Below are 27696 nucleotides of genomic sequence, written 5' to 3'. Positions count from 1 at the left end.
TCTGCTGGTTGATCATGTATTCAGGACACCCAAACTGCTGTGTCTTGGGTGTCTTGAAATCCCTGAAAGGAAGCAAAAGATTGACTTTTATACTAAAAGAACACACTGTATCTTTTAGGCTGCGTGGTGCTCAGTATCTCCTCGATCTAAAAGATTTTTTTGAATCACCTTTGAAACTTCTGCTCCCAGTTTTATTTCTCTCCGTGTGCAGAGCATTTTGAAAGAATGGGCTGTATCCAAGTAATTTCTACTCAGAGTAAACCCATTGAAATTAATGGACTACATTATCCATGTATATTGATCTCAATGAGTCTGAATTGGACTAGTGTCAGATACAACCCAATTGCTCTGTTTTCTGTTACGGATTACACGTTTTAGGAGCTTGTTAACATTTCCCCTGCTTCAACATTCTGTAGGCATTGAACTGGATCTTGGCTAGGAGATCTTGGGGAGGGTGGCTTTGATTGTGACAAAGGCTTTACATTTTGACCTGTATCAATTTGATTCCGCGGCGATGGGCAAACCCATAAGAATAATTTTAAAAAGCAAACGCATCCATTAAAAGTGCATTTATTTTTAATTGGAAGAATCGAATTGAATTGAAGACAGCAAATGTCAAAGAAACGGCTTTTTCCATGCTAGGCATCTTGCTAGTCTTTTCCTCCTGCTGGGTTTGAAAATAGTTTCCTATTCATTTCACCAACAAGAGGAGGCAGGAGAGAGAAGGGAATCTGTGTTCCTTCCCTTGGGGGAGTTGGACGCCCCTTGTCACAGCAGACAAATAGAACTGAAAACGGATGAGGTAATGCTTTCCCAGTGAGGCTGCGCAGCCGACGTTTGTGTGTGTTTTGTGTGCGTAAGTGTGCACCCGGGATGCACAGCTGCATGTGACAACGAGCTGAACCGCTAGATGGCTTTCCATTGAGGTGAATGGCAAAAGGGTTCATTGATTTTTAAAAAAACATGCAAATTCTGCTAGGAGAGAGAGAAACAGGAAAAAAGGGATGAGCAGAAATCTTGAGCAGGCAGTGAGCAAGCACTCTACAGTGGTACCTCGGGTTAAGTACTTAATTCGTTCCAGAGGTCCGTTCTTAACCTGAAACTGTTCTTAACCTGAAGCACCACTTTAGCTAACGGGGCCTCCTGCTGCTGCCGCGCCGCCGGAGCAAGATTTCTGTTCTCATCCTGAAGCAAAGTTCTTAACCTGAAGCACTATTTCTGGGTTAGCGGAGTCTGTAACCTGAAGCATATGTAACCCGAGGTACCACTGTATTGTTTTGACTTCCAATTAGACATGCATACCGCTTTTGCGCCAGGTTTGAAGCCAGAACGTGTGACCCCATTCTTGACCCTAAATGATGAGCTAGCTTGTGCAACAGAATGCAGTGATAGAATGGCTTGTGCTCAGTGCGTTTTTTCCGGGGGGGGGCAGGGGTATGCATACCCCTAAACATTTTATGAATCTTAAGTTTGGCCTTATTGAGGGGCAGCACTTCAATATGAGTAGGAAAATGAGAGTACCCCTAAACATTTTTGTGGAAAAAAGCACTGGTTGTACCACCTCGAAGTGCAGGTGGATTCCCCCCCCCCCAATTTTTGAATAGTCCCCCTTTGTAAAAGTGCCTCCAAAGATAAAATGTGTGTTGCACGAGAGGGTCTGCCCCAGCCTGCTCTCTTAGAATGAAAGTGTGTGTGCTTTTTTGGGGGGGGGGCTTGCAGACTTAACTAGTCCGTACCCCTGATGGACGCAGGAAATCCAGAGCCGCTTGAAGATCACTGGGGCGGGGGACGATCACCCTTCCAGGTAATACGTAGGTTCCATTATTGAGCTGTTCTTCCTGTTAACAGGATTTGCCTAATAGTTTGCTGAAATCGTATTTCACAGGTGGCGCTGTGGGTTAAACCACAGAGCCTAGGACTTGCCGATCAGAAGGTTGGTGGTTCGAATCCCCGCGACGGGGTGAGCTCCCGTTGCTCGGTCTCTGCTCCTGCCAACCTAGCAGATCGAAAGCACGTCAAAGTGCAAGTAGATAAATAGGTGCCGCTCCGGTGGGAAGGTAAACGGCGTTTCCGTGTGCTGCTCTGGTTCGCCAGAAGCGGCTCGGTCATGCTGGCCACATGACCCAAAAGCTGTACGCCGGCTCCCTTGGCCAATAAAACGAGATGAGCGCCGCAACCCCAGAGTCGGTCACGACTGGACCTAATGGTCAGGGGTCCCTTTACCTTTACCTCGAGACCATTAGGGCCACATTTGAACCATACATCTAAAGCACTGCAGTACTATTTCAAACAAGTTAGGACATCTGAGAAATTCTGGGAGCTGTAGTTTGTTAAGGGCCGATAAAAGGAAGTCCTCCTTCGTGCTTTTCTTAACACACTTTATGTTCTTAAGGGTGCTGAGAATTGTTCTCACAGCGACAATTGCCAGAGCTCCTTGTGAAGAGGGATCACAAGAGCTTCTGTTTGCATGTGTTGTGCAGGAGACAGAACAGCGATCCTGAACAGGAGCGTGCTGCGCAGCAACACTTTGTTGCAGACCCAACCGAGTCTTCCACAAACAGGAAGGGAACTTCTACTCAGTCTATCCCGTTCATGTCTGCTTTAATGGGCAGTAGTAGCTCTCCAGCTGCGTTCTTCCCCCTCCTTGCCCTCATTTCCTCTCTCCTCACTTCTTCTCTGCCATGTGGGATCCTTTCAAAAGGAGATCGCTCTACCGCTGAGCAGTGGGACCCTCTGCTGATGAAAGTGTGTGGCTCCAGCAACCTCAAAATAATTATTTTGCGATCAGTAAGTAAAGTTAAAGTGACTCCATCTTTATTTGAACGCTCAATGTGCGTTAAAACAATTTTGACATTACAGGTAGCATTACATATTTGTTAGGTTAGCATTACAGCATTATGCAGTTGTACAACGGTTCAAGTTATTTTTTTTCTTATTTTTTTGTTTTGTTTTGACACCAAGTTGTAACTTGTCCAAGTTATTTTTTTTTCTTTTTAATTTTACAATAGACACGAGGTGAAAAGGAAAAAAAACAAAATCCCAACCGAAAATGACCCACATTTGGGAGATATTACAGTGAGGCAGCTGTCAATACATTTTTTAATAAAAACAAACAAACCCAAAACCCGACTGTTATCTGACCCTCTTTATTTCCCCATTATTCCTGAGGAGTAATGGATCTCTTCACATCTGCCCAATAAGCCTAAATCTATTTTAACCCTGAGCACATTTCCTTGACAACAACTTCATTTTTTCCCCTCTTTACAGCTGGAAGAAGGAGAGATGATTTAGGCTTAAGAAAGATGGGTTTTATTTGCATTGAAAAGTGTTTTTTTTTTAAAAAAAAAAAGCGGGGATAATTAATATTGATAATTCAAGATGAGCCCTAATCTATCAGTAATTGGGGTCAAAATTGGGTTGAGGAGGAAGGGGGTGATGTAAGGATTAAGCGTCAAGATGATCAGTTTGAATTCCAAATTCGGCACCAACCTGGCCTTTGCAGAGAAGAGGTCCTAATTCTCCCCGTTCTGAAATGGTTCTGAGTGTCTGTCTCTCAATAAATCTTACTCCTGGGCTGGGGGAAACCCTCTAAGTGTTGCTGTACTACAGTTCCCATCACCCCCTGGTCATTGAGCCATGGCACTTGGGACAGACGGGACTTGCAGGTATTGAGGCCACCCACCCATTTTACAGCAGTGCTTCATAGCTTACCTTGCAACACATCCTTTAGGGCAGGCGTTGGTAGGCTTCGGGCTTGTAGGATCAGCATTCTTCACTACTGTGTGTCGCATCCCTAACCAATGGCAAAGCTGGCTGGGCATGATGGGAGTTGTAGTCCAGCAACACTCTCCTGCAGCCTTCCTCAACCTGGTGCCCTCTGGATGTTGTGGACTGCAGCTCCCATCAACCCCGGCCAGCATGAGGAAGGCTGATCTACTGGAACCCTGATAACCCCCCCCCCAAAAAAAAAAATAGTTGCCAAGGCTGGCAGGCGTACCCCCCCCCCCCCCAATTAAACAATAAGGTGCTCGGTCTTTGAATTTGTGGTCAATACTGGACCCAGGGCCCACTGACAAAAAATGCTAGAGTAGACTCATCAAAGTAGGTTCATTAATTTCACTGGGTCTACTCTGAGTAGCACTTAGTTGGAGACAACAGCTCCCCCTCCAGGGCTCTATTTCTGAGGGGTGAAGTTTTTGCTATTAGCTAAGTGAGAAGCTCTTGCTAACCAACTGCGAATCGATGAGAGATCTACCTAGTTTGACAGGAGGTGGAAATGGGGGTGAGCTGGTGCGTCCTGGGAATTGATCCCTCTAACTCTCCTGGACGGGGGTGGAGGTTTGTATGTGACTCCGTTTCCAGACTCAGAAACTAGAGCAGGCATAGGCAAACTCGGCCCTCCAGCTATTTTGGGACTACAACTCCCATCATCCCTGCCCGCTGGTCCTGTTAGCTAGGGATGATAGGAGTTGTAGTCCCAAAACAGCTGGAAGGCCGGAGTTTGGGGGTGCCTGAACTAGAGCAAGCATGGAAGGAAACTTAACCCCCAAGGGCTTTTAGGGAGGGAAGGGCTGGGTTTCCAGTAGTCTTCTTTCTCCCCCAAACACAAAGTTGCATCCAATGTTAGACCTCCACGGAGCAGACCGATTGAAACTGATGGACACAACTCCCTTAGGCCCCTGAATTTCAATGGGTCTGCTCTGAGTGAAATGGAGATACCTCCCACGGGGCTGTGCCGAGACAGTTCACCTCTCTGCGGCCAAGGTGCCTCCCCACCACTGAAACGATTTCTCCTAGTTTTTGTTTTAAAGTATGATACAGTATTTACAGCATACAGGGCACAGGATGAGTTAAGTGCATGGATGTGACTTGGTGAATACTGAAACACCCATTTCCCACGTGGCTTCCCCCTTAACTTGGATCTGCCTTGCTTCGCAAATGGCTTACGGGTTGGTCCTGGGAAAGGAGGCTGGGTAGGGGAGATTGACTTTTCTTTCAGCCCTATCTGTTGATGTGGAAGTTGCAGGCTTCTGGATGATGCAGAGCTCTTCAGCAGACAATCTTGACCTGTCTGGGGATGGCTTTCGTGTCAGCTTGAAAGCTTGCGCACTCCGTCACCAATAAATGTTGGTGGAGCATTTCCGGTGCCCAGAATGTTGCAAGGGGAGGTTGTGGAGCTGGAAAACTCTTGCTTAGATATAGATCTCGAGTGGCTATTTATTTCTATCGGCTGATCTAGCTGTGAAGCATGCACTGGAAGCCGACCAGGCTCTAATTAATGACAACAGTAATAGTAAATAAACAGTGGTGGTGGGTTCTTTGTGAGAGTTACCTGCTTGTCACCCTTGTAGGCATTAGGATCAATGCACATGCAACCCTGTCTAGTCGCCTATTGGCAGGGCCGGGTCTGCTACATCAGTAGCCTGCACCACTGCTTCAGGCGGCACAGCTCAAGGGGCACTTTCCTGCTTCAGATGAGCAACACCTAAGAGGCCCGCTTTCAAATCATGGTAGAGGCAGGGCAAAGACTTGGCTTGAAAGATTAAGAGGGAGATAGATGCCTCCTGGTCCAACTCCAAATGAAGTCTTTTTCTTTGAAAGAGACTGCTTCGGAAGTGGGTGGAGTGGAGAGCATCTTGCAATGTTCTGGACAACAAGGACAAGGAAATTATTCCAGGATCCTGTTTTACAGGGAGGGAATTGCTTTCAGCAGCACTTATAATTCGCAGGAACCATTTCCATCCACTCTGAGATCCCTCTGATCCAAGACAGATGCCCCAAAACCATTGCATGTACACCAACAGCATTAGATCACCCAAGTCACAAAGAATTGCAAAGAATCAACAGGAAGGGGGTGGGCAGACGATGTCAACAAAGAACCAGAATCCAATATTATTATTATTATTTTTTAAAAAGAATAAGTTGGGAGAGAAGCTGAATAGGCCAATTGAGGTGAATTACCAACAAATACAGTTCAGCACAAAACACGACTTTCATAGTGACAGATAAATCGTATTAAAAACTGTACTTTTGATATTGGTAAAGTTATATTATTATTTTTTTGTGGTTTTTTTTTTAACTTTTGTATTCGGCATGCAACAGTGCGGTTACACCTTTTTATTTTATTATATATATTTATATATATATATATATGTTTTGTGGTATTTATTAAAATTAATGCTCTTTTTTTTGTTAGGTTTTATTTTTTAACTTTTTGTAAGTTCCTTTTTTTCCCTTTTTCTTTTTTTTAGAACTTTTAGTGTGCCCTGCAAAAGTTAAACATCACTAGAGAGAACCGATCAGCTGCTTCGTACGGAAACCTTTAAGTTTCTACGACTAAGACGGAAGGCGGGAGGAGGAAGAGGAGGAGGAGGAGGAAATGAAAGGCCAAGTGTCTGTTTGCGCAGGGGCCCCTGGTGCAAGCGCCCGGTGCCCCCCCGCTCACCCTGCTAGTATTCGCTCAAGCTGTGCCATTTGGCGATCTGCTTCCTGGGGCTCTCGCACACTTCCCGCCAGTGTTCCACGCCGCCCGCCGTGACGCTGTGCGCTCCCAGGATCAGCCGGCCCACCACTTCGTTTTTCGTGGTGCGGTCGAAGTCGATGACCAGGAATTCGATGCTGACGTCCGGGAGGAGATCCGCGGGGATGTCGTATATGAAGGATTCGTTGAAGACGGGGTTCAAAGTGCACTTCTTGACGTGAGTTTTCTTTTTGGCTATGCGCTTTCTGCCGTAGTACACGTTCACCTTGACGTAGGGGTCTGCCAGAAAGAAAGGACAGGAGCCAGCCAATAACACAGGCCAATAACTGGTGGTATCACCCAAGCGGGATTTTTTTTGGGGGGACAGAACTCTGGGAACCTCCCCCCCTCAGCAGAATGAGCAGGGACCCCCCTCACCCTAATTGGAGTGAGATTGGCTCACCATGTTTATGAAGAAAGTGAAGGAATAATAATGATGATAATCATTTTTTTTATTATTTATATCCTGCCCAGAGTGGCTGGGTTGCCCCTGGCTTCCAACATATAGAAAACATAATAAAACGCTAACCATTAAAAAAAAATCCCAATACAGGGCTGCCTTTAGGTGTCTTCTAAAAGTTGTAGGGTCTCAGCCAGCATACCAGATGGAGCTGGTAAACATTACTTGCATACCTGAAGGAGCGTCTCCACCCCCATCATTCTGCCTGGACACTGAGGTCCAGCGCTGAGGGCCTTCTGGCGGTTCGTGAGAAGCCAAGTTACAGGGAAGCAGGCAGAGGGCCTTCTCGGTAGTGGCACCTGCCCTGTGGAACTCCCTCCCACCAGATGTCAAAGAGATAAACAACTACCTGACATTTAGAAGACAGGGAAGTTTTTAATGTGTGACATTTTGATGTATTTTTAATCTTTGTTGGAAGCCGCCCAGAGTGGCTGGGGAAACCCAGCCAGATGGGCGGGGTACAAATAATAAATTATTACTATTATTATTCGAGTGCAAACCCTTGCAAACCCAGGTAGGGATGAGAAAGACCTGGAGAGAGCTGCCTGAGGCTCTGCTGAGAGCTCCTGCCAATCACTGGAGGTTTTTAAGTAGAGGTTGGATGGCCATCTGCCATGGATGCTGCCTTCCAACTCTATGCTTCTGTGAATCAATGTTTCTATGATTGTAGACAATGCTCAGAGCTCAGCCCGACCAAGGGTCTGATTCAGTATAAGGCAGATTCCTGGAGGATGTGTGTCCCTCCAGACGTTGCTGGACTCCAACTCCCATCATCCTTGACCTTTGGCCATGCTGGCTGATGGGAGTTGTGGTCCACCATCAATCAGGAAGGCCACAGTCTTCCCTGGCTTCTCTCATATGTTCCCGAGTCCTGGAACGGGGCTGAAGGTAGAAACATAAGAAGACAGACTAAAGGTCCATTTAGTCTGGCCAGATGTCTCCAGGAAGCTCAGAACCTGGGCCTGAAGGGCAACAGAATCTCTCCCAAAATGTGCCCCCAACAACTAGTATTCAGAGATATACTGCCAATCCACATGGATGTTCTGTTTAGCCCTTGGCAAAGACCTCTCCTCTTCTAGGAATTTGTATGATGGCAGAGTTTCTGGGGCATGGGTGGGGACCCTGAAAAGCAAGCAGCTCAAGAGACCGAGGAGAACGTTTTCCTCCCTGACATTCTGTTAGGGGTTCGTGAACCAGAGTTCGCGTTGAGGGAGGTAACTGAAAAATAAAGCAAAGCCACTGAAGGTTGCGATCCTGGTCTGTGCAAGTCAGGGATGGAGAAATGCCAACTATGTCATGCCATCCAGCCCTCTGGAGTCTCTTCAGGCCACGCCCCCCTCTTCCCAGGCCACACCCCTCACCAGCCCTGCTCCGCACCTTCCTCGAGTGCTCTTTGCCTAGCTGGAATTTGTCCTCAAAAGGTATGAACATCAAATGAAGGATCAAGTTGTGTCTTCGGGGCTTTACATTTCAAACACCCTGGAGATGTTGGGGTGTTTTTTTGTTTCGTTTTTAGTGCTTAGGGCACTTCACAGTGCAATCTTTTTGGGCCACATAGAAGAGGGCAAAGAGTTGTTCTTTGCTGCTGTCCTGGCCAGGATTAGAACTAGTGGGCTTTAGTTGCAGGAGAACAAATTTGGGGCAAACATTAGGAGAAAGGGATGGCTGCCTTCTGATCTCTCCAAGGATGCACAGGATTCATAAGCTGGCTCAGTGGTTACAAATGGGAGGGAGGGAGAAACTCAGTTTGCATTTAAAGGTGGACCTACGAAATCCGCGTTCTCTGAAACTACGTGAATCGAAGCACCGCCGTCCTTTGCAGCTCTCCAAATTTTGCAGCACTGTGTGTTCTCCAACAATGTGTACGAAAATGCATGTACCGAGTGTGCATAAAATTGCATACAAAAGTGGGGAAATTGCTTTGCAAAATGCATCTATTAGGCAAAACTGCAAACAGTTTTGGGGGGGAAATTGCAGTACAATGCTGACAAGTTTTCACTAAAAAAAAAAAAAAAGCAAATCACTGCAGAAATGCAGGGATCTGAATTTAAGGTTCGGGGGGGGGGGAATGAGAAACCGAGAGGAACCGAAATGAACAGATCCATCCCTCATTAAAAAGTAACACGAACAAAAGAGCGTTCAAAGGGGCACACAAGGAAAACATGGAGATGGGGCGGAGTAAATAGCTTCTACCTGAGAGGCCGGTGATGTCCATCTTGGGCAGATGTCTCGCCTTCAAAACCACCACAGTCATCCTCTGGGCGACAGGATGGTAAGACAAGGAAACCTGCAGCTCCCCTCTGCTGACGCATTTCTGGAAAGAGATAAGGTCGCACATCCTCAGAACAACAGGCCCCAAGCAGCCTTGGCCACCCTCAGGTCCAACCATCCGCTTCTGCAAATAATCATCTAGAAAGGGTCAGCTGAAGGAAGCCAGTGGGGAAGGAGAACATAAGAAGGCCCATCTAGTCCAACAACCTGTTTCTACAGCAGTCAATATTATTATTATTATTATTATTATTATTATTATTAAACGGAACAATGGTCTGACACAGTACAAGATAGCTTCCAGTCAATATAGGTAACGCCGAGCTAGGTGGACCCTTGACCTGACTTGATATACAGTGGTACCTCAGGTTACAGACGCTTCAGGTTACAGACTCCGCTAACCCATAAATAGTACCTTGGGTTAAGAACTTTGCTTCAGGATGAGAACAGAAATCGTGCAGCGGCGGCGGGAGGCCCCATTAGCTAAAGTGGTACTTCAGGTTAAGAACAGTTTCAGGTTAAGAACGGACCTCCGGAACGAATTAAGTTCTTAACCTGAGGTGCTACTGTATAAGACAGCTTCCCATGTTGTTATTTAAAATCAGCTCTTTGTGCAGAACAAGGAGGACTAGAATCTTGTATTTCTTGGGGAAGGGCTGTAGGTCAGTGGGAGAGCTCCTGCTTGAAGCGAAGAACTTCCTAGGTTCAATCCTTCAGGTAGGGCTGGGAAAGACCTGCCACGTGCAACCGTGGAGACCCGCTGCTGCCAGTCAGTGTGGGTAAACCCTTGGGCTAGATAGACTCTGTATAAGACAGCTTCCTATGGCCCACCTTTGAAAGGGACCAGAATCTTGACCTCCTAGGAAAGAGCAACCACCACACCACCGTAAAATGCAGGTTCGAAATCGCCAGCGAACTCTGCAATTAGGGAGGGTATGGTGTTTTATTGTTTACATCCTCCGTGCTTCCGCTGTGGCCTTAAATGCTTTTCGGTGGTAGCTGACTTGTCCGTAGTGAGTAGGTCATTTCTTCTTCTTTTTTAAAGGAAAGACATGGCTGTGTTGAAAGGGAGTTAATACAGTGGAAATAAAACAGAGCCTCGCCAAGTGTTTTAAAAAAGCCGTTGTTAAGGCTGTGAATAGCAGGCCGGGTTGCCATGGCCGTCGTGTCCTAGATTCGGCATTTTGGGAACTGCCCGGGACTCTTGAGTTAACGTTTGTCTAAAGCCAGTCCTCCTCCTTTCCCTTCCTACCGGAATCACAAGTGGAAAGTGCCCAGTTTGGGCCAAACGACTCTTCGCCATCTGCACCATACAGTAGTACCTCGGTTTAAGAACTTAATTCGTTCTGGAGGTCCGCTCTTAACCTGAAACTGTTCTTAACCTCAGGTACCACTTTAGCTAATGGGGCCTTCTGCTGCCACTGCATCCTGTTCTCATCCTGAAGCAAAGTTCTTAACCTGAGGTACTATTTCTGGGTTAGCGGAGTCTGTAACCTGAAGCGTCTGTAACCTGAGGTACCACTGTATATTTAAAGCACTCTTCTGCTTATTTAAGCAGTCGTGGCTTTCCCCCCCCAAAGAATGTGCCTAGGAGAGGAGTATGGAGGCTGTGGCTCTCCAGGTGTTGCTGGACTCCAGTCCCCACGATCTCTGAACAGTTGGCTGTGGTGGCTGAGGCTGATGGGACATGGGGAGCCACACAGATTTCCCACCCCCACCTCTTTTTACTCTGATAGTGAAAACCTTCCCCGCCACCCCGAACAGCAAGGTACAGTGGACGCTCGGGTTGCGAACGTGATCCGTGCGGGATGCACGTTCGCAACCTGCAGTGTTCACAACCTGCAGCGGCATGTATGTGCATGCTCGGGTTGCAATCCGGAGCTTCTGTGCATGCGCAAAGCGCAATTTGGTGATTCTGTGCATGTGCCACCGCCGAAACCCGGAAGTAACCCATTCCGGTACTTCCGGTAATTCTGTAACCCAAAAAAAACGCAACCTGAAGCGTCTGTAACCCAAGGTATGACTGTAGTTTACAAAGGCAGCAGGTAGTTTACAAAGGGGCTGATGGGAACTATTGTCCAAAGACATCGGAAGGGGGAAGGCAGAAAAAGGGAGCCTTCATTGGATTGGCTTCCTGTTGTCTCAAGGAGCTCTCCCTGGTCCTGAAAGATGCGACTCCTAACAGCTTGCCTGTAACTCACTTTCTCATCCCTCTCTGCATCATAAGAACGGCCCGCTGGCCCATCTCTAATCCAGCATCATGTTTTCCCAGTGGCGAATCAGATACGCATTATGGGAAGCCCCCAAGCAAGACGTGCCAACATTTCCAGTTCTCAGCCGCAGGAATAACTGCATGCCAGTCGCTTTCTGTTCCAGTGTCAATTGCTTTCTGACTTTGCTTGAGGGGAGGGGGACCCCCTCCCCATCACAGATCCTCAGACCAGCTAGAATGGGGCAATAGTTGCAGCTTGGAAGGCAGACAGAAGCAAGGGAAGCTTAACTGCCTAGAAAGCCCGACAGCAAGACACAACAGCTGGTTTACGAGCCCAAAGATTTTATTTCTCCCCCTCTAATTGTGCAGAGAGGTGTGTCATCCCATTGAAGCGGGATTTATGTACCGGTATTTATTTGAAAGCCACCCATCCTGCCTAATTAAAGAAATGTCTAGACAACTCAAAGCAGAAGCCAAAGATTTGCCAGAGGAGCTTGCTTTTGTGCCAAAGATGGAGAATCTCTGGTGTGGCCCTCCAGACCTCTCCAACTGGTCCTTGGGTCTCTCCACATGTGTTCCTTATGTACATTCCTTATCAGCCCTGCTCCCACGGTGCATCTGCCTTGCCTTGAACTCTGCTATTCCTTTTTATTTGCCTGGATGGAGCATAGAGAGGGGGGTGAGTGTAGAGAAGCAGCCTACTGTACAAAGGAAACCTTCGTTGCTTTGCCCATTCTGCCTCTGGCTCTGCCTGCCCTTGGGATGTGGCTCCTGGAAGGATGCTGCTGGACTGCAGCTCATCCCTGACCATTGGCCCCTCTTGCAAGGGCTGCTGGGAGTTGGAGTCCAACAGCAGTGTGGAGCCAGTGTGGTGTAGTGGTTCAGAGCGGTAGTCTCGTAATCTGGGGAACCGGGTTCGCGTCTCCGCTCCTCCACATGCAGCTGCTGGGTGACCTTGGGCCAGTCACACTTCTCTGAAGTCTCTCAGCCCCACTCACCTCACAGAGTGTTCGTTGTGGGGGAGGAAGGGAAAGGAGATTGTTAGCCGCTTTGAGACTCCTGAAGGGGAGTGATAAAGCGGGCCACAATGTCACACACAGCATCTAAAGGGCCACAGGCTTCCCATCCCTGAAGCAGACCACAGAAGCAGAGGAAACTACCTTTTGCAGAGTCAGAACATTAGCCCATCTAGTTCAGTATCATCTGCAAGAACTGTCCAGGATTTCAAATGCAGAATCCCTCCCAGCTCTATCTGCAGGTGCTGGGATTGAACCCGGGACAGATTCCCTGCCACCGTGCTATTCCCTTCCCCCCAAATCTGCCTGTTACGTTTGTTTGGGAGCTAAGCACAAGCACAGAGAAAAAAAACATTAGATTGTGTATTGCCTGAGCAAAAATCCACATCCTGTTTATCTGTCGTAATGTAGCCCAGTTTCCCAAAGCGCCCTCCTCCATAGTGCTGATCTGGCTGCTTTCCAGCTACCACTTTGAAGGCGGCTGACCCCAATCCTTGGTCTGATTACCGTCCTTGCCAGCTCTGCGCTTGTTTGCATTACTGCTCGCGCTCCCGGGGAGTCTGCCGCTTCCTCTGGCTGGAACAATGCCTTGCAAAATCCCAGGTTACAGAACAGATGTTCCTCCTCCTCTTTAGAGGAGGAGGAGGAAGAAACATGCCCAGAAAACTGGAATCGCACCGTTCTGAGCTTGAGGTGCATCCTCTCATGCAGAACCCAGGAGTTTCAGCAGAATGCAAGGAATCTGCGGTTAGGAAAATAGGGAAAGGTCCTTCTGGACCAGGCAGAAAAGGCCTGTGCTTGGACAACAGCTCTCTTTGGGTCTCCTGAGAACAGCCCCAGTTGCTGCTGTGGTGAACCTTTGCCTTGTCTCCAATTCCCAGAGGTGCACAGTTACTGTATTTCTTGCTCTATAAGACTCACTTTTTCCCTCCTAAAAAGTAAGGGGAAATGTGTGTGCATCTTATGGAGCGAATGCAGGCTGCGCAGCTATCCCAGAAGCCAGAACAAACAAGAAGGATCGCTGCTTTCGCTGCGCAGCGACCCCTCTTGCTGTTCTGGCTTCTGATATTTTTTTTCTTGTTTTCCTCCTCCAAAAACTAGGTGCGTCTTATGGTCTGGTGCGTCTTGTAGAGTGAAAAATACGGTAATACTTGTTCCCCAACAGCACAAAATGAAACTGTGGAATTCACATCAACACAAGGCAGAGATGGCCACCAACTTGGAGGGCTTTCAGAGAGGATGAGACAAGTCTGTGGAATGCTTTCCCCAGGGAGACATGCCTGGCGCCATCCCTGTCGGCCCCTGGGAGCCAGGCTGATACCTTTTGTTTACTTCGACCTTTGGTTATTTAATGTTGCCTCATGCACTGGTGCTCATCTTTCAGTTGGGGGTGGCTACGATTTCTCCTTATTAATATGTTACTGGGCAAGCATCTTATGCATTTTGTATTCTTCCTGGTATTATTATTATTAATAATAATAATAATAATAATTTTCTGGTTTCAGATCTTTTTATGTGTTGCATTTTATCCTATCAAGTGTCACTCTGACGCTTTCCCTGTTGTATAAAGCGGCTGGCTGGTGGGTATAATAACCGGCGCTGTTGAAGCTGCCACATAATACTTGGTCTGCATTTGTAAGAAAATCCATCTTTTTTACTGGGGCAACATCCATACTTTGGAACTCCCTGCCTGTTGAGAGGCACCTTTGCTGCACTCATTTCAGCACCTGCTAAAAACATTATTTTGTTTAGGCAAAGCCTATCGGCACATAAAATGTCAACACGTGCTTTAATCTGCTTTTTAGCTTATTGTTGATTTCAATTATTATTGAATACTTTAAATTGTGTTTTACTGTTTAACTGAATGCTGTGTAAATATGACTGTGTTTTACTAGTAATTTCATTGTTTTATTCGTTTTGTGAACCACTTTGGGGTTGCTGGGTGTTTGTTTCTTTTACAATCAAGCGGTATATAAATTTTGTGAAATAAAATAAATGAAAGATTCACTACGGATCAGGCTATCTCTGGTTCCTTGTCATGATGGCTGTCTCCTCCCTGCACCGTTGGTGGCAGTCTACTACTTAATAGTCCCAGGTGGGGAGAGTTGCTGCTGCGCTCAGACCCTGTTTTTGGGTTTCCTTCCCTTTAGGGTAGTGATTCTCGAACCTGTGTTTCCTGCTGTTGCTGGACTATGTAATTCCCACCATCCCTGACCACTGGCCCTGCTGGCTAGAGATGATGGGAGTTGTAGTCCAACAACATTGCATTAAGGCATCTGTTTGGTTGCTGCTAGAACAGGCTGCTGGACTTGAGAGGGGCAGTCCTGGTCCATGTCACAGACCCATTCCCTTGGCTCTTGCATCAGCACACCTGTCTTGTGGGTCCTACCAGCAGGTACAACCCCTATTGCTGGCTCACAGCACCCCCACCCTGCTCGCTTGGACACCAACGGCAAGGACAGGGCATGAAGCAACATAAGTGCGTGATTAGGGCATCAAGGGAAGGAGGGCACCACAGAAATGTTCCATTGCCAGATTTGCTACGGTGCAGCTAAAGCCAGGTTCCACGAAAAAGGCTCCCACAATAAATGAAAAAATTACATACAAATATTACAAACGATTCAGATGGGCGTCCATTTTCTCAGTCGATGTATATTTAAGAAACCCCAACAGAACAACCATGCAACAAGGCAGGCAACATGCCTTATCTCTACTAAGTGTAGAAGCAGGTGCGTTACGTAAGGACCTGATCAAAGACTTTGCAATTAGAAAAACAAGGAGAACTTTCCCCCCAAATATAAATAAGGTGAAAGCATGCAAAAATAAATGTTATTTTCCATTTTACTGTAGGTTTCTTTTCGAAAAATCATTTTCTAGTTTGTTATTGTTTATTTTTTGAATTTGATATATATGGGGGTGCCAAAATATTTTAAGTGCCTCTATAAAGGTCTTGTACCAGGAAAGGGAACTTGGACAGTCCCCCTAGTGAAGCCCCTGGGTCCCAGCTCCCCTACCTGTATATTCCTTTTGATGATCTCCCTGGTGAGCTGGACCTTCCCTGTGCTTGGGTCCACCCCGGCGAGCGGCACCATCACCTCCCCGATGACGTCGTCTCGAGAGAAGCGGTCGAAGCTCAGAACCAGGAAGTGGAGGACCAGGTCCTGGAGCTGGCTGTAGGGGATCCCGTAGAAAGTGAAGGTCTCGTCGAAGACGGGGTCCAGCGTCTTGCGGAGGACGCGCGTCTTCACCCGGTGCCTCTTGTCGGGCAGGATTGTCATCTTGATGTAGGGGTCGGAACCTTGGTTTTGCTCGTCCATGACCGGCAACCCGCGGGCTTCTTGGATGGTCACGACCAGAGCTTTCTTGGGGAAGTTGTAGTCCACGGAGAAGGTCAGCGTCCCCAGAGTGACCTCTTCTTCCGGGGAAGAGGGAGAGGAAGGCTTGCTGCCCGCCGGAGTCAAGCTCTGGTCCGGGCTCAACTCGTCCCCATAATCGACTTTGATCGGGAGCTGGTTGACACAGGGAGCCGCGCTGGAGATCCTGTCGGAACCCACCAGGCCAGCTTCTGCCGCGTCCACCAGAAGGTTGCCTCTTCCATCTTTCATGGCAGCTCCCGTCTTGTCTCGCCGGATCCGTATGATTTTCTTCTTGTTGGTCAGGGTCTCTGGGTAGATGCTGATGCCTTTCAGCATGTGGATGAACTTGTAAGGGGGGGTCTTGTGCTTCTTTTCCGCGTGCTGGTGGCAGCAGGTCCACACGAAGACCGTCATAGAGACGGACACCACTAAGACGGTGGCGCCAATCAGGCCCGCCACAATCGGGGAGACATCTGTGGGTGGGGAAGAGTGAGGTGGAGAGGAATGGGGAAGGGAGAGGGGATAAATCAGTGGTTTCCGAACTTTTTTGAGCCATCGGCTCCTTGGTTTCCATAAACTCATCCCCACTAGAGCTGGGTGACATCTGGTTTTCAACACTGCGATATCGCACCAGCTAAACATCACGATATACTGTACGGATATAGCACAATGCCTGAAATAAGGACTGAGTTACGTAAAGGCTGGCTTCACAGTTTCCCCCGCATTGTGGTTTTTTGCATAGCACCCTTCCCCACCCACACCCTGATTTGCGATATATTGTCAAGCCTAAAATTACGAAACCAGCACCATGACATAGATTTGAAACTGGATTTGGACGATATATCAAAAAAGCATTATTCAGAACACCAGTTTGCATGACTTGCTAAGGTTGATAATAGCGCCATAACATTGAGAACAGTAACAATTAATTGCACATTTATTCAAAATCCAATTAAAACTATTTAGGTTAATTAATTCAACAAAACTGATGAACTTGATCCACAGATACCGGCTTTTCAAAGTCTGGTAGTCATTTACACCTTCAGCACCCCCTTGCCGCCCATTCGCCTTCTAGGGCTGCCCTAGGTAATCCCAGCACCCCCTTTGGGGACCACTGGGATGGATAATCTATTCAGCCAGCTGCTCTTTATTTATCCTGAGCTCCAGATGAGGAAAGTCTCCCTGGGGCAGCTCACAAATAATAGTGATAAGACAGTCCTTGCCCCCAGATTTTAAAGGCTACGTATACCCCTTACATTTAAATCACATGCCTTCCCCCCCAAGAATCCTGGGAATTGTAGTTTAGCCTTCACAGCATGACAGTTCCCAGCATCCATAATGAACTATAGTTCCCAGGATTCTTTCGGGAGAGCCGTGTGCTCTAAATGTATGGCCTTCAAAGACATGGCACATTCTTTCCCTCAAAGAATTCTGGCCGCTGCAGTTAGTTAAAGGTTGCTGGGAATTATAACTCTGTGAGGGGTAAACAACAGCGCCCAAAATTCTTTGAGGGGCAAAATGAGCTTCAAAAGGTATGATGTGGGTGAGACTGCAGGCCCGTGCAGTGGGGCAGGGGGCAAAACACAGACCCATCAAGTGTCCCTGTTTTCCAGGGACAGACCCAGATTTGCTGAAGCCGTTCTGGTTTCTGATTTTTATCCCGGAATGTCCCACTTTTCCTTAGGACGTCTGTGTTTTCGCTGGAGAAATGTCGGAGGGTATGGAGTTTGCTGACCCCCGAGCCATCTGAAGGCAGCTCTGTATAGGGAAGTTCTTAAATGTTTAATGTTTTAGTATTTTTTGTTGTTGTTGTTCGAAGCTACCCAGCGTAGCTGGGGCAACCCAGTCAAATGGGGGGGGGGGTTATAAATAGTAAAATGATTATTTTGATGATGTAGCTACTATGTGTAGCTTGATAAGGGTTTCTGGGAATTGCAGTTCTACGAGGGGTAAACCGCAGTGCCCAGAATTCTTTGAGGGAAATAATGTTCCCAGGATAGCTCAATCGGTAGAGCACGAGACTCTTAATCTCAGGGTTGTGGGTTTGAACCCCACGTTGGGCAAAAGATTCCTGCCTTGCAGGGGGTGGACTCAATGCATGTATTTTAATTACACTTAATTAGCATATTAAGTACATATTTTAAGTACACTTCATTAGCATATTAGGGATGCGGGTGGCACTGTGGGTTAAACCACAGAGCCTAGGACTTGCCGATCAGAAGGTCGGCGTTTCGAATCCCCGCGATGGGGTGAGCTCCCATTGCTCGGTCCCTGCTCCTGCCAACCTAGCAGTTCAAAAGCACGTCAAAGTGCAAGTAGATAAATAGGTACCGCTCTGGTGGGAAGGTAAATGGTGTTTCCGTGCGCTGCTCTGGTTCGCCAGAAGCGGCTCAGTCATGCTGGCCACATGACCCAGAAGCTGTACACCGGCTCCCTCGGCCAGTAAAGCGAGATGAGTGCCGCAACCCCAGAGTCGGCCACGACTGGACCTAAATGGTCAGGAGTCCCTTTACCTTTAATTAGCATATTGATTGTTAAACCCCATATCAATCGTTTTTATTGTTCATGTAGCGAATTATGCAGAAATTCTGGTTTAATATGCTGCCTCTTTGCCATAAATAAACATGGACTGACTGATGGGCCAGATAACTCTCAGGGTCTCTTCCAACTCTGCGATTCTATGATTCTAATGTGCTTTAAAGAACAGTGTGTACAGAGCCTTATTATGAGTGCAGAATACACACACACACACAAATATATGCACTGGTGGGATTTAGTATGTGTGAGTAGGGGGTGTCTCCATGCCTCTAGCTATGAGAAGGTAACCATGGAATTTAATGTCCAAGTCATAACACACAAAAGGGTGACCTCAGCTGTGCTGATGACATCACCCAGATTAACTCAGTGTCTCTTGTTTGTTGGAGAGAACAGAAAGGCCCGGTTATTGCAAGGCACGGCAAAGCAAGTCTGGAACTGATGCGGGGTGTGATTTATTTATTTTTCCTGTGGAAATGATTTGGAATTCTTTCCCCCAGTGCTTTAATTTCCCTCCGATTCCTGCCCACCCCCTCGCCCCAGGCATTTAATAAATTCATCAGTAACAACGAACAGGAGCCAGCTGTGAATATATTAGGCAAGCTTAGCAGTTTCCAAGTCTCCCCCCCAAAAAACTATTTACTAAAGTATGGTGAATATGCTAAATTAGTTCACTCTCTAAGGCGTTCAAAAAATTACCTGTGCGAATTACCCTAGTTTGCAAGGGGTGGGGGTAGAAATTCCAGAAAATACCCCCTGGTGCAAGGGGACACCCCCTTCTAAAACAAAGCCAAAATCATTAAGAGTAGACAGCAGGCAGCTGAAAAATAATTAGGGGACACTTTATCCCCCTAGAACAGGGGTCGCCAATGGAAGGGCTGTACCTCAGTGGCAGAACATAAGCTGTGTATGCAGAAGGGTCCCGGGATTGATTCTGGCACCTCTAGGTTGGGTTGGGAGATGCTCTCACCTGAAACCTTGAATCGCTAAATTTCAGGCTTTGCATAATCAGTTTTATTAAAAAATAAAGGAAACATGGAAAACAGATTCCGAAACAAACACTGTCGTTCCAAAGTGGCAAAAATATACTTGATGGCTGCTGCACAGTTATTAGTCATGCTGTGTTTGTAAATCTGTGCAGAAATCACAATATAGTTTTTCATATATGCTAAAAAGTCATGTTTCATTTAGAAGGCATTTCATATGCAAATAGACTTATTGCTACGTGCTTTCCTTAAGACTGTTAGATTTAGTTGCAGCATCGCCTATGTCCTGCCATATAATGCAGATGTGGGAGTTTAATATTTCTACTTCCATTTTCCTTACTGCATAAAGACAGAGTATTAAACTAATGTGAATAAATTATAAGGAGGTACTGTACTTCATCTCTTACTTTGTCATTCCAGAATTGAATGAATAAGGCCCATTTCTCAATGAACTTGTTTCTGTAATGATTATATGCCACGTTCCTTTCGTATGCTAGTTTTATAATCCATGTGCTTTCCTCAGCCAGTTTATCGATATTGGAGGATTTTAATTTTTCCATTGTTGAGCTATGCATAGTTTCACCATTGTTACTAATTGTAAATTGCGATTTATAACTATTTACGGGGTGTGAGGGGAGGGGTAGTGCCTCTGGTGGGGGACATGCTGTGCTCTTTCTGGGCTAGCTTGTACACCTTTGGTCTCTACCCTGCACTCAGCTCTCACCTGTGGCTCCCAGAAGCTATCAGCATGTGACAGCGGCCACACCTTGGGAAGTGCTTCAACCGGCCAGCTAAACCAGGTGAAGGTAGCCGATGGGTCACAAGACCTCGGTGAGTTAGGGACTTTCCCTGCATGTGAAGACAGTCTCTTGTGGATTGAGAGGACAAGACCAAGCGTGGGTCCAATGGTCTGGAAGGCAGTTTCTGCAGGTGCTATAGAGGAAAGTGAGGGGCAGATGGGGCTCATCCACCTGGGAAGGTAGCCCATCTAGGACTGGGGTCAGCAAACTTTTTCAGCAGGGGGCCAATCCACTGTTGCTCAGACCTTGTGGGGAGCCGGACTATATTTTGGAAGAAAGAAAAAAAAAAAGAACGAATTCCTATGCCGCACAAATAACCCAGAGACGCATTTTAAATAAAAGGACTCATTCTACTCATGTAAAAACACACTGATTCCCGGACCGTCCGTGGGCCAGATTTAGAAGGCGATTGGGCTGGATCCGGCCCCCGGGCCTTAGTTTGCCTACCCATGGTCTAGGAGAAGGAAATCTCTGTTCCTAAACCTCCGCTTTCTTTTGGGATATCTTCGGGGAGAGAAAAGGCTAGGGAGTAAATCCTACACAAATTGGGACTGAAGTCCCTAAGACGGTTGGATGGCGCCTTGTTCGCCTCCTACCCTGCACTCAGCTCTCACCAGCCAGTGTGGTATAGTGGTTAGAGCAGTGGACTCGTAATCTGGTGAACTGGGTTCGATTCCCCGCTCCTCCACATGCAGCTGCTGGGTGACCTTGGGCCAGTCACACTTCTCTGAAGTCTCTCCGCCTTGTTCACCTCACAGAGTGTTTGTTGTGGGGGAGGAAGGGAAAGGAGAATGTTAGCCGCTTTGAGACTCCTTCGGGTAGTGATAAAGCGGGATATCAAATCCAAACTCCTCTTCTGGCAACTCCTGCACCCAAGCTGGTGCCAAACGCCTTGCTCTGCTTTCCTTTGGACCACACCAGCAAGGCAGAGAGGGGGGTTTTGTTGTCTGGGCATCCCAGGACCTCCATCCACACTGCCCAGGTTTGCACTCTGGGGAGGTCACTTTGGTACTGCTAATGCAGAAATTCGACTTCACCCCCGGAGGCACACTCCATTATATCTCAAGACAGATGGATGCAGGCAACCGTATTTATAACGTCAGATCAAAGCATGCATAACAGGATTTTTTTCAGGTTCCTCAATAGTTCATAACCCTCAAGACTGAACTTTTGCAGACCTTGAGATGTAGATACTGCTCTCTTTTGCATGGGTAGTGCCATTTTGGCTCCATAAAGAATAGGCACTCACAGCCTGGATATTGGCAATAGAGGGAATGATGATAAATAATGTGTATGCAAGTGCATATGTGTGTATATATATATATATGGCTTGGGCCCAGGTTACCCGAAGGACGGTATCTCTCTTTATGAACCTGCCTGGGTGCTAAGGTTCTCTGGTGAGCACCTCTCAGTTCCCATCAACATCACAGTTGGTGATGACACAAGACAGAGCCTATTCTGTGTCTGCACCCATATTGTAGTATTCCCTCCCAAGAAAGGATAGGCTGGCTCCCTCCTTGTTTTCTTTCTGCTGGCAAGCTAAGACCTTCCTGTTCTGACAACCAGAGTGCAGATGATGATGATGATGGTGAGCATTGGGCAATCGGCGTTTTAACATTGGCTCTAAATGCGTTTTATATTGCATTTTAATTTATTGTTTTTAACTAATTTTCATTGCTTTGTATTTTATAATGAAATTTTGTAAGCCTTCTTGAATCCCAGCTTGGGAGAAAGGCGGGATATAATTACATTAAGCAAGCAAGCAAACAAACAGGCAAACAAACAAGCACACTCACTTACACAAATCTGCATTCAAGAACGGTGCTCACAAAAACCCAGAAATTCCCTAATATCACATTCACTTGCACAAACCCATGCAGCCCTTACGGCAACACGTCGCAGATGGAAACATGAACGATCTTGTGTGCATTCTATGATTCTAAATGATTCTGTTATCACCCCCCTATTCTCAGCGTATCTCTCGCTCCCTGACACCGCTCCCCCCCCCCCGCATATACACTTCCAAACTGCATCTTCTTCAAGTCTCTTCACTCCTTTTATCATAACAATTTGCATTTTGTTTCCACACACACACACACACACACACACACACACACACACAAACCCCAACCCGGCACACTTAAGAAAGCTTAAACGGAATACTTAGCTTCACAATGGATCTGGTTGTACTTTGCACAGAACAGCTGCAATTGCAACACATTCAGCAGCCTTCACTATCTGGGTGGGCAGCTACAGTTGCTGACATTTTGTCTCCGTGCATGAACATTAGAATTAAAACACATCTGTGCCTCACCATCCTGGACAATCAGAGATAAAACTTCTAGAAACCCGGTATTTTCCCCAAAATGCAAAATATGGACAGCGTTATTCTTATTCTTTTTTAAAGACAGTTACCAGAAATTATGGGCTCTCCCTGATATATAAGGCCTGTTGGATTGCATTCTACCTATATTGTCAGACTATTGGTCCATCTTGGCTCTGAGCTGTCTAGCGCTAACTGGCAACAGCTCTTCAGAATTTTCATTAGTGGACAATTCCCAGCCTTAACTGGAAATGTTGAGGAATGAGTCTGGAACCTTCAAAACAGGTGCTCCACCACTGACCTATGCAGTTCCCTTCTTTTGAAAACTGGCCAAAGCCTGAGCATCTTTTCAGAACTGCTATTGGGGATAGATTTTGGCGGCTGAGTAGGATTGGGCAGCAGCATTTGTTTGCACCTTCTGTATACGTAGTCAAACCATGCACATGGCCCTTTGTAAATTTTGGGGTTTTTTAAAGGCCTCCTGGCTGTAAGGTAAACATATTAGCCTGTGGAACAAGGAGCAGCTACAACTGCAGACCCTCCAGGTGTCTCTATTTTCCAGGAACAGTCCTGGATTTACAGAAGCTGTCCTGGTTTCTGATATGACCCTGGAATGTTTTGCTTTTCCTTAGGATGTCCCTGTTTTCATTGGGAAAATGTTGGAGGGTGTGGACTCATGTTACCCCCGAGCCAAGGAGATAAGTAACTATACAACCTTTAGAAGACATCTGAAGGCAGCCTTGTATAGGGAAAATTTTAAATGTCTAATGGTTTATTATGTTTTAATATATGCCGCCCAGAGTGGCTGGGGAAACCCAGTCAGATGGGCAGGGTATAATAATAATAATAATAATAATAATAATAATAATAATAATAGGACATCTCTATTTTTATCAGAAAAATGTTGGAAGTATGCAGTTGACTAGTGTTGCAATTCCACCATAACAGACACCAGTCTTCCCCTGGGACCCTCCAGATGTTGCTGGACTCCAGCTTCCATCATCCCTGACCACTGGGCCATGCTGGCTGGAGCTGATGGGAATTGAAGTCCAACAATATCTGAAGGGCCCCAGGGTGGAGAAGGCTGTCAGAAGCAGTATTGGTTTTCTGTGATTCAGTGGCTATGTGCAATCTTGCACATGCCTACTCAGAAGAACCTCCTGAGGTGAAGCCTATATTTCCTTATATGAGTGAAGCCTATATTTCTTTAGGAGGTGTGTGCATGTATGTGCATGTGCCTGATTGTGTATGTGTTTGCAAGCTGTATGAACAGGGGAAGGACCATAGATCAGGGGTAGAGCACCTGCATGCAAGCAGAAGGTCCTAGGTATTATCCTCAGCATCTCCAGGTTGGCCTGAGAATTGTCCCCATGTCTGAAACCCTGGAGAGCTGCTGCCAGTCAGTGTTGACAGTACTGAGATTGATGGACAAATGGTATGACTCTGTACAAGTTAGCTTCCTATGTTCCTGTGAGACAATATTGCAGGGCGCCTGTCACTCCTGCAGCAATGAATTAAAATGATAGGGGTGTAAAACAGAAATCTTGAATATACCTGCACTGTAAACATCTGCCAAAAAAAAAAAAAAAGGAGGCTGGATACTAAACTGCCAACCTCCAAAGCCACCCGCATTTCACAACTCCCATAATAACAATAATAATCCCCCATATGCGTTTTTAAACTCCTCAAACAATATCCTCAGTGACGTATGCACACTCTAATTGGGGACACATAATAACATCTGTCTAATCCAGCTTGCTTCTCTTTCAATCCATTTCAGCCATTCCATCATTAACAACTGGGGTTGCCTCTCTGCTATCTCAATGCACACTTGTACATGAGGTGGAGACCATGTTCTACATTAGTAACTGCAAGTAACCAGAACCAGGTGCTTATATTTATTCTGGAAGAAATAAATCCAGAATTTAAGACCCTGTGATTTTTGTTGTTGTCGTCGTCGTTCACGTGACTTAACCGGGGAGAGAGGATGCTATCACTTCTGCATCCTTAGTTAGCTTTGGGGCCGTAGCACAACACAGCCTTCCACCCCAGAGGACAATAAAAGGCTGCACTTTTGGTGATAAAAACATAAATAAACCAAGAGGGCTTTAATTAACATAAAACATTCCACACTGGCCTAACAAACGCAGGCAACCTTGATCCTCTCTCTCAGAATTGCCATTGTGTGACAGCAGATGGGTTCAGCACTCGAATTAGAACACGAAATAAGCTGGGACTTTTCATTGAATGGCACACAGGTACATTTTTAATACACATCAAAGGTCCGCAAACACGTCTGAGGATCCTATTCTATTTACATTTCAGTATATTTTGGGGTGGGGGGAAATGAATAGCTTTATTTCCCTCCCCCTTCTTGCTTTTATATTCATGCTTCTGCCAGAAACTTTGCTGCAACCTGGCAGAGAGGAGCTGCCTAGAGGCCACACTGATAGTCCCTGTGGCTCCTTATTGCATGGATTGGAGCCGACAGATGCCGAGAGGCAGTTTAAAAAGCCACTGTTGGATGACTGAGAAGGCATCATGATCCCTGGCATAGATGAGAGGCCTCAAACTTCTCCCAGAGGGAACACCCCAGGGAGTCTCAACAATGGAGGTGGGGGCAGCTGCTAGGCTTAGGAAGTGATTTGGTGTCTCTGAGCAAACCCTCAATGGATGGGGTGCAATTATATGGGGTGGCTGGGCCAGGTTACAGGCCATCAGGCTAGGGTCTGTGTGGTTTGCAAGCAACGACTTGAGTGAATTTGGGGGGTGAGGAAACTCCATACTTTGCTTGCTCCACAACCTCTGCAAAAAAGGGGGTGCATTGAACAAAGGCTGTTTTCTTGCCCACCCTCCCCTCCAAGCTATCTGGGGGCTGGGGCGCTGCCTGGCCCGGAATAGACATCACGTCATCCTGCCCTCCTCCTAGCCACCACAATGTGCACCTGCTCCCTCCTTCCCTTCCACCCACCTCCAGCCCCCCACAGGAGGAGAGCAGGCCAGAGGGCAACGCCTTGCCGCCTCCCCACCCACCCACCCCACATGTGTCCCTCTACGCATCTCTTCAAAGGGCTCGGATCTGCCCCTGGCGCTGACCCAGTCCGCTCCCAAGGCCAGGCACGCCCGTGCAAGGAGAGAGTGGGGGCGGGGAGACGGGAGAGACGGGAAGGGAGAGACGGGGAAGAGCACGCGAAGACGAATGGTGATGGCATTGGGGATTGGAAAGCCCGGAGGAGACCTGGCCCCGGATTTGGGAGCTGTCATGTGCTCCCACCTCCTCACAGGGTGGCTAATGTGAAGATTTCCACACTGACCAAATGCTGATGGGGATATTGTGTGTGTGTTTTGAAGGGAAGTGGAATACTGAGCGGTGCTGGGATTGCTGGCCGCGCGCGCGGCCGCGTGCGCGTGTTGACCAGTGCTGTCAAAACCCAGACAGAGAAGTGTAGACTGGAGGATTATTACTATTTAAATGAAATTAATGGGAACAAGGGAACCAAGGAGGGCTGGCAATCTGGCCCAATCCTATAGCCCTCCTCGCTTAGGAGCAATGAACTCAGCGGGACTTCCATGGATTGGATCGCGCAGTCCAAGAGGGTTTCCGTCCCAGTATGGCGGGGGGAGGGAATCTTTCCCAAACTGCGTGTGGGCTTCTTTGAACGCATTCTTTCTCAGCCACACACAGTCCGAATATCCTAATGTTGCAGCGGGCTAGTGGGGGAGGAGGAGAGAGAGATTTCCCCCTGTGGATCAGCGTTGGCGGTCGGTTCGTGAGCGTGCGCCCTGCTAATGCCGCGCGTTATTTGCACGACTGAATGGTGTGCGTGCCAGTAAGGATGTGGGGAAGCTGTCAACCCCCCCCCCCCCAAAAAAAAACCCCACCACTCCGGAGATGGAGGCCGGGTGGTCGTGTGGCGGTGGTGGTGGTGCCTCATCGACGGCGCAAACAAGGCCCTCTCTGGCTGCTGAGCGCGCTGGTGTTTGTAGATGTGCCAGTTGCCACAAGCAAGGATAGAAGGGGAGGCCGGGGTAGGGATGGGACGCTTGCCAAGGCAGAATTATGGTGGCGGGCACGGCCTGAGTGGGGTCCGGCGAGGGTGGCGGTGGCGGAGAGATCAGGATGCCCAGGAAGGCCCGGTGTTTTGCGCTGGGGAGCGGGTGGAGGAGGGGACGGTCAAGGCAAAGAGAAACGGGGCGGGGGCGGGAGAGGGAATTGCGCAGCAGCCTCCCACGGGCCCCACTCACCGAAGCTGGGGCGGACGCTGGCGATCTCTGCCATGGCGGCGCGCGAATGGAGCGGCGGCGACGGCCCGGTGCGCGCAGGGAGGCCCCTTCAGCGGATGCAGCGGCGGTGCTTCTGCCGCGGCCCTGAGGATGCTCCCGACTCCGAGGGATGCAGAAGCTGGCGACTGGTCCTGATGCAGCGCTAGCTCCGCCCACTTCGAACGATCCCCGGGCGAGGCCACGCCTCCTCCTCCTCCGAAGCGAGCGAGCCAGAGGAAGCCACGCCCCCGCCGCCTGGCCGAACCCGCCCGGCGGTGACTCGGCAGAGCGGCTCGGCTGCTGTCTAGCGGGGAGGGCGGGTCGCTTGCGGGGCTTGTTTGTATCCCGCCGGCAGCCCCGCTTCGCCACCCGACCTCCGCCCGAGGTTTCTGAGCGGCGTGTAGCGGGGGAGATGCAACCGATGGTTATTTACAGCATAAATGCGGAGAGAGCCCTTTGCAAAACGTTGGTCTAAAATAGTAACGATTATGATGTATTTTCAGGATTTATACATACGTTTCTGTATTGTGCATTCATGTTGTGGATTGATGACGTTGTACAGGCGGGTCCTCGTCCTGGGATTCCTTTTAGTTGTTAACAGAATATATTAAACTGATTTTAAATTCCTATTTACTGCCCGAGTTGTATCCATATATTCCTTCTCATTGCTCCTCAAATCTACCTGTTCCACAAGGCCCTTTGCTGATATAAGGCAATCCTAGGCATATTTATTCAGAGTAAGCCCCATGGAGTTGAATGGGTTTTGCTCTCAGGTAAGTGCGCATAGGATTGGCAGCCTCGCTCGCTGCACAATCCTATGCATGCTTATTCAGCAGTAAATCCCACTGTGTTGAGGGAATCTGAACCACTTTGAGATCTAATGATGAAGGGTGGTATGTAACCTAAACAAACAAATTTTACCCAAACTGTGTCTACTCAAACGTAACTCCCACTGAG

General features: G+C 47.7%; 1 protein-coding gene across 1 annotated transcript; it reads right to left on the bottom strand.

Annotated features, from left to right (window-relative positions):
* Positions 1-6015: 6015 nt before the first annotated feature.
* SYT11 (synaptotagmin 11) lies at positions 6016-26922 on the bottom strand. The gene is made up of 4 exons (XM_028709415.2): positions 26722-26922; positions 15491-16305; positions 9171-9294; positions 6016-6760 (listed from the first exon to the last, which is right to left on the bottom strand). The coding sequence occupies exons 1-4, from the start codon at positions 26753-26755 to the stop codon at positions 6450-6452; spliced, it is 1284 nt and encodes a 427-aa protein (XP_028565248.2). The 5' UTR covers positions 26756-26922; the 3' UTR covers positions 6016-6449.
* Positions 26923-27696: the final 774 nt, after the last annotated feature.

This window comes from Podarcis muralis, chromosome 16, assembly GCF_964188315.1.
Source record: "Podarcis muralis chromosome 16, rPodMur119.hap1.1, whole genome shotgun sequence".
NCBI classification, from domain to species: domain Eukaryota; kingdom Metazoa; phylum Chordata; class Lepidosauria; order Squamata; family Lacertidae; genus Podarcis; species Podarcis muralis.
Note: the sequence above shows the minus strand (reverse complement) of the source record. Positions and strands in the feature narration are given on the sequence as shown.

Excerpts from the sequence above, each read along its gene's own strand:
- SYT11 (XM_028709415.2), bottom strand. The coding sequence starts at position 26,755 with ATGGCAGAGATCGCCAGCGTCCGCCCCAGCTTCG. Across the intron at positions 9,295-15,490 it reads TCATCAAAAGGAATATACAG|AAATGCGTCAGCAGAGGGGA; the intron begins GTAGGGGAGCTG and ends ATCTCTTTCCAG. Across the intron at positions 6,761-9,170 it reads CATCACCGGCCTCTCAGGTA|ACCCCTACGTCAAGGTGAAC; the intron begins GAAGCTATTTAC and ends TCTTTCTGGCAG.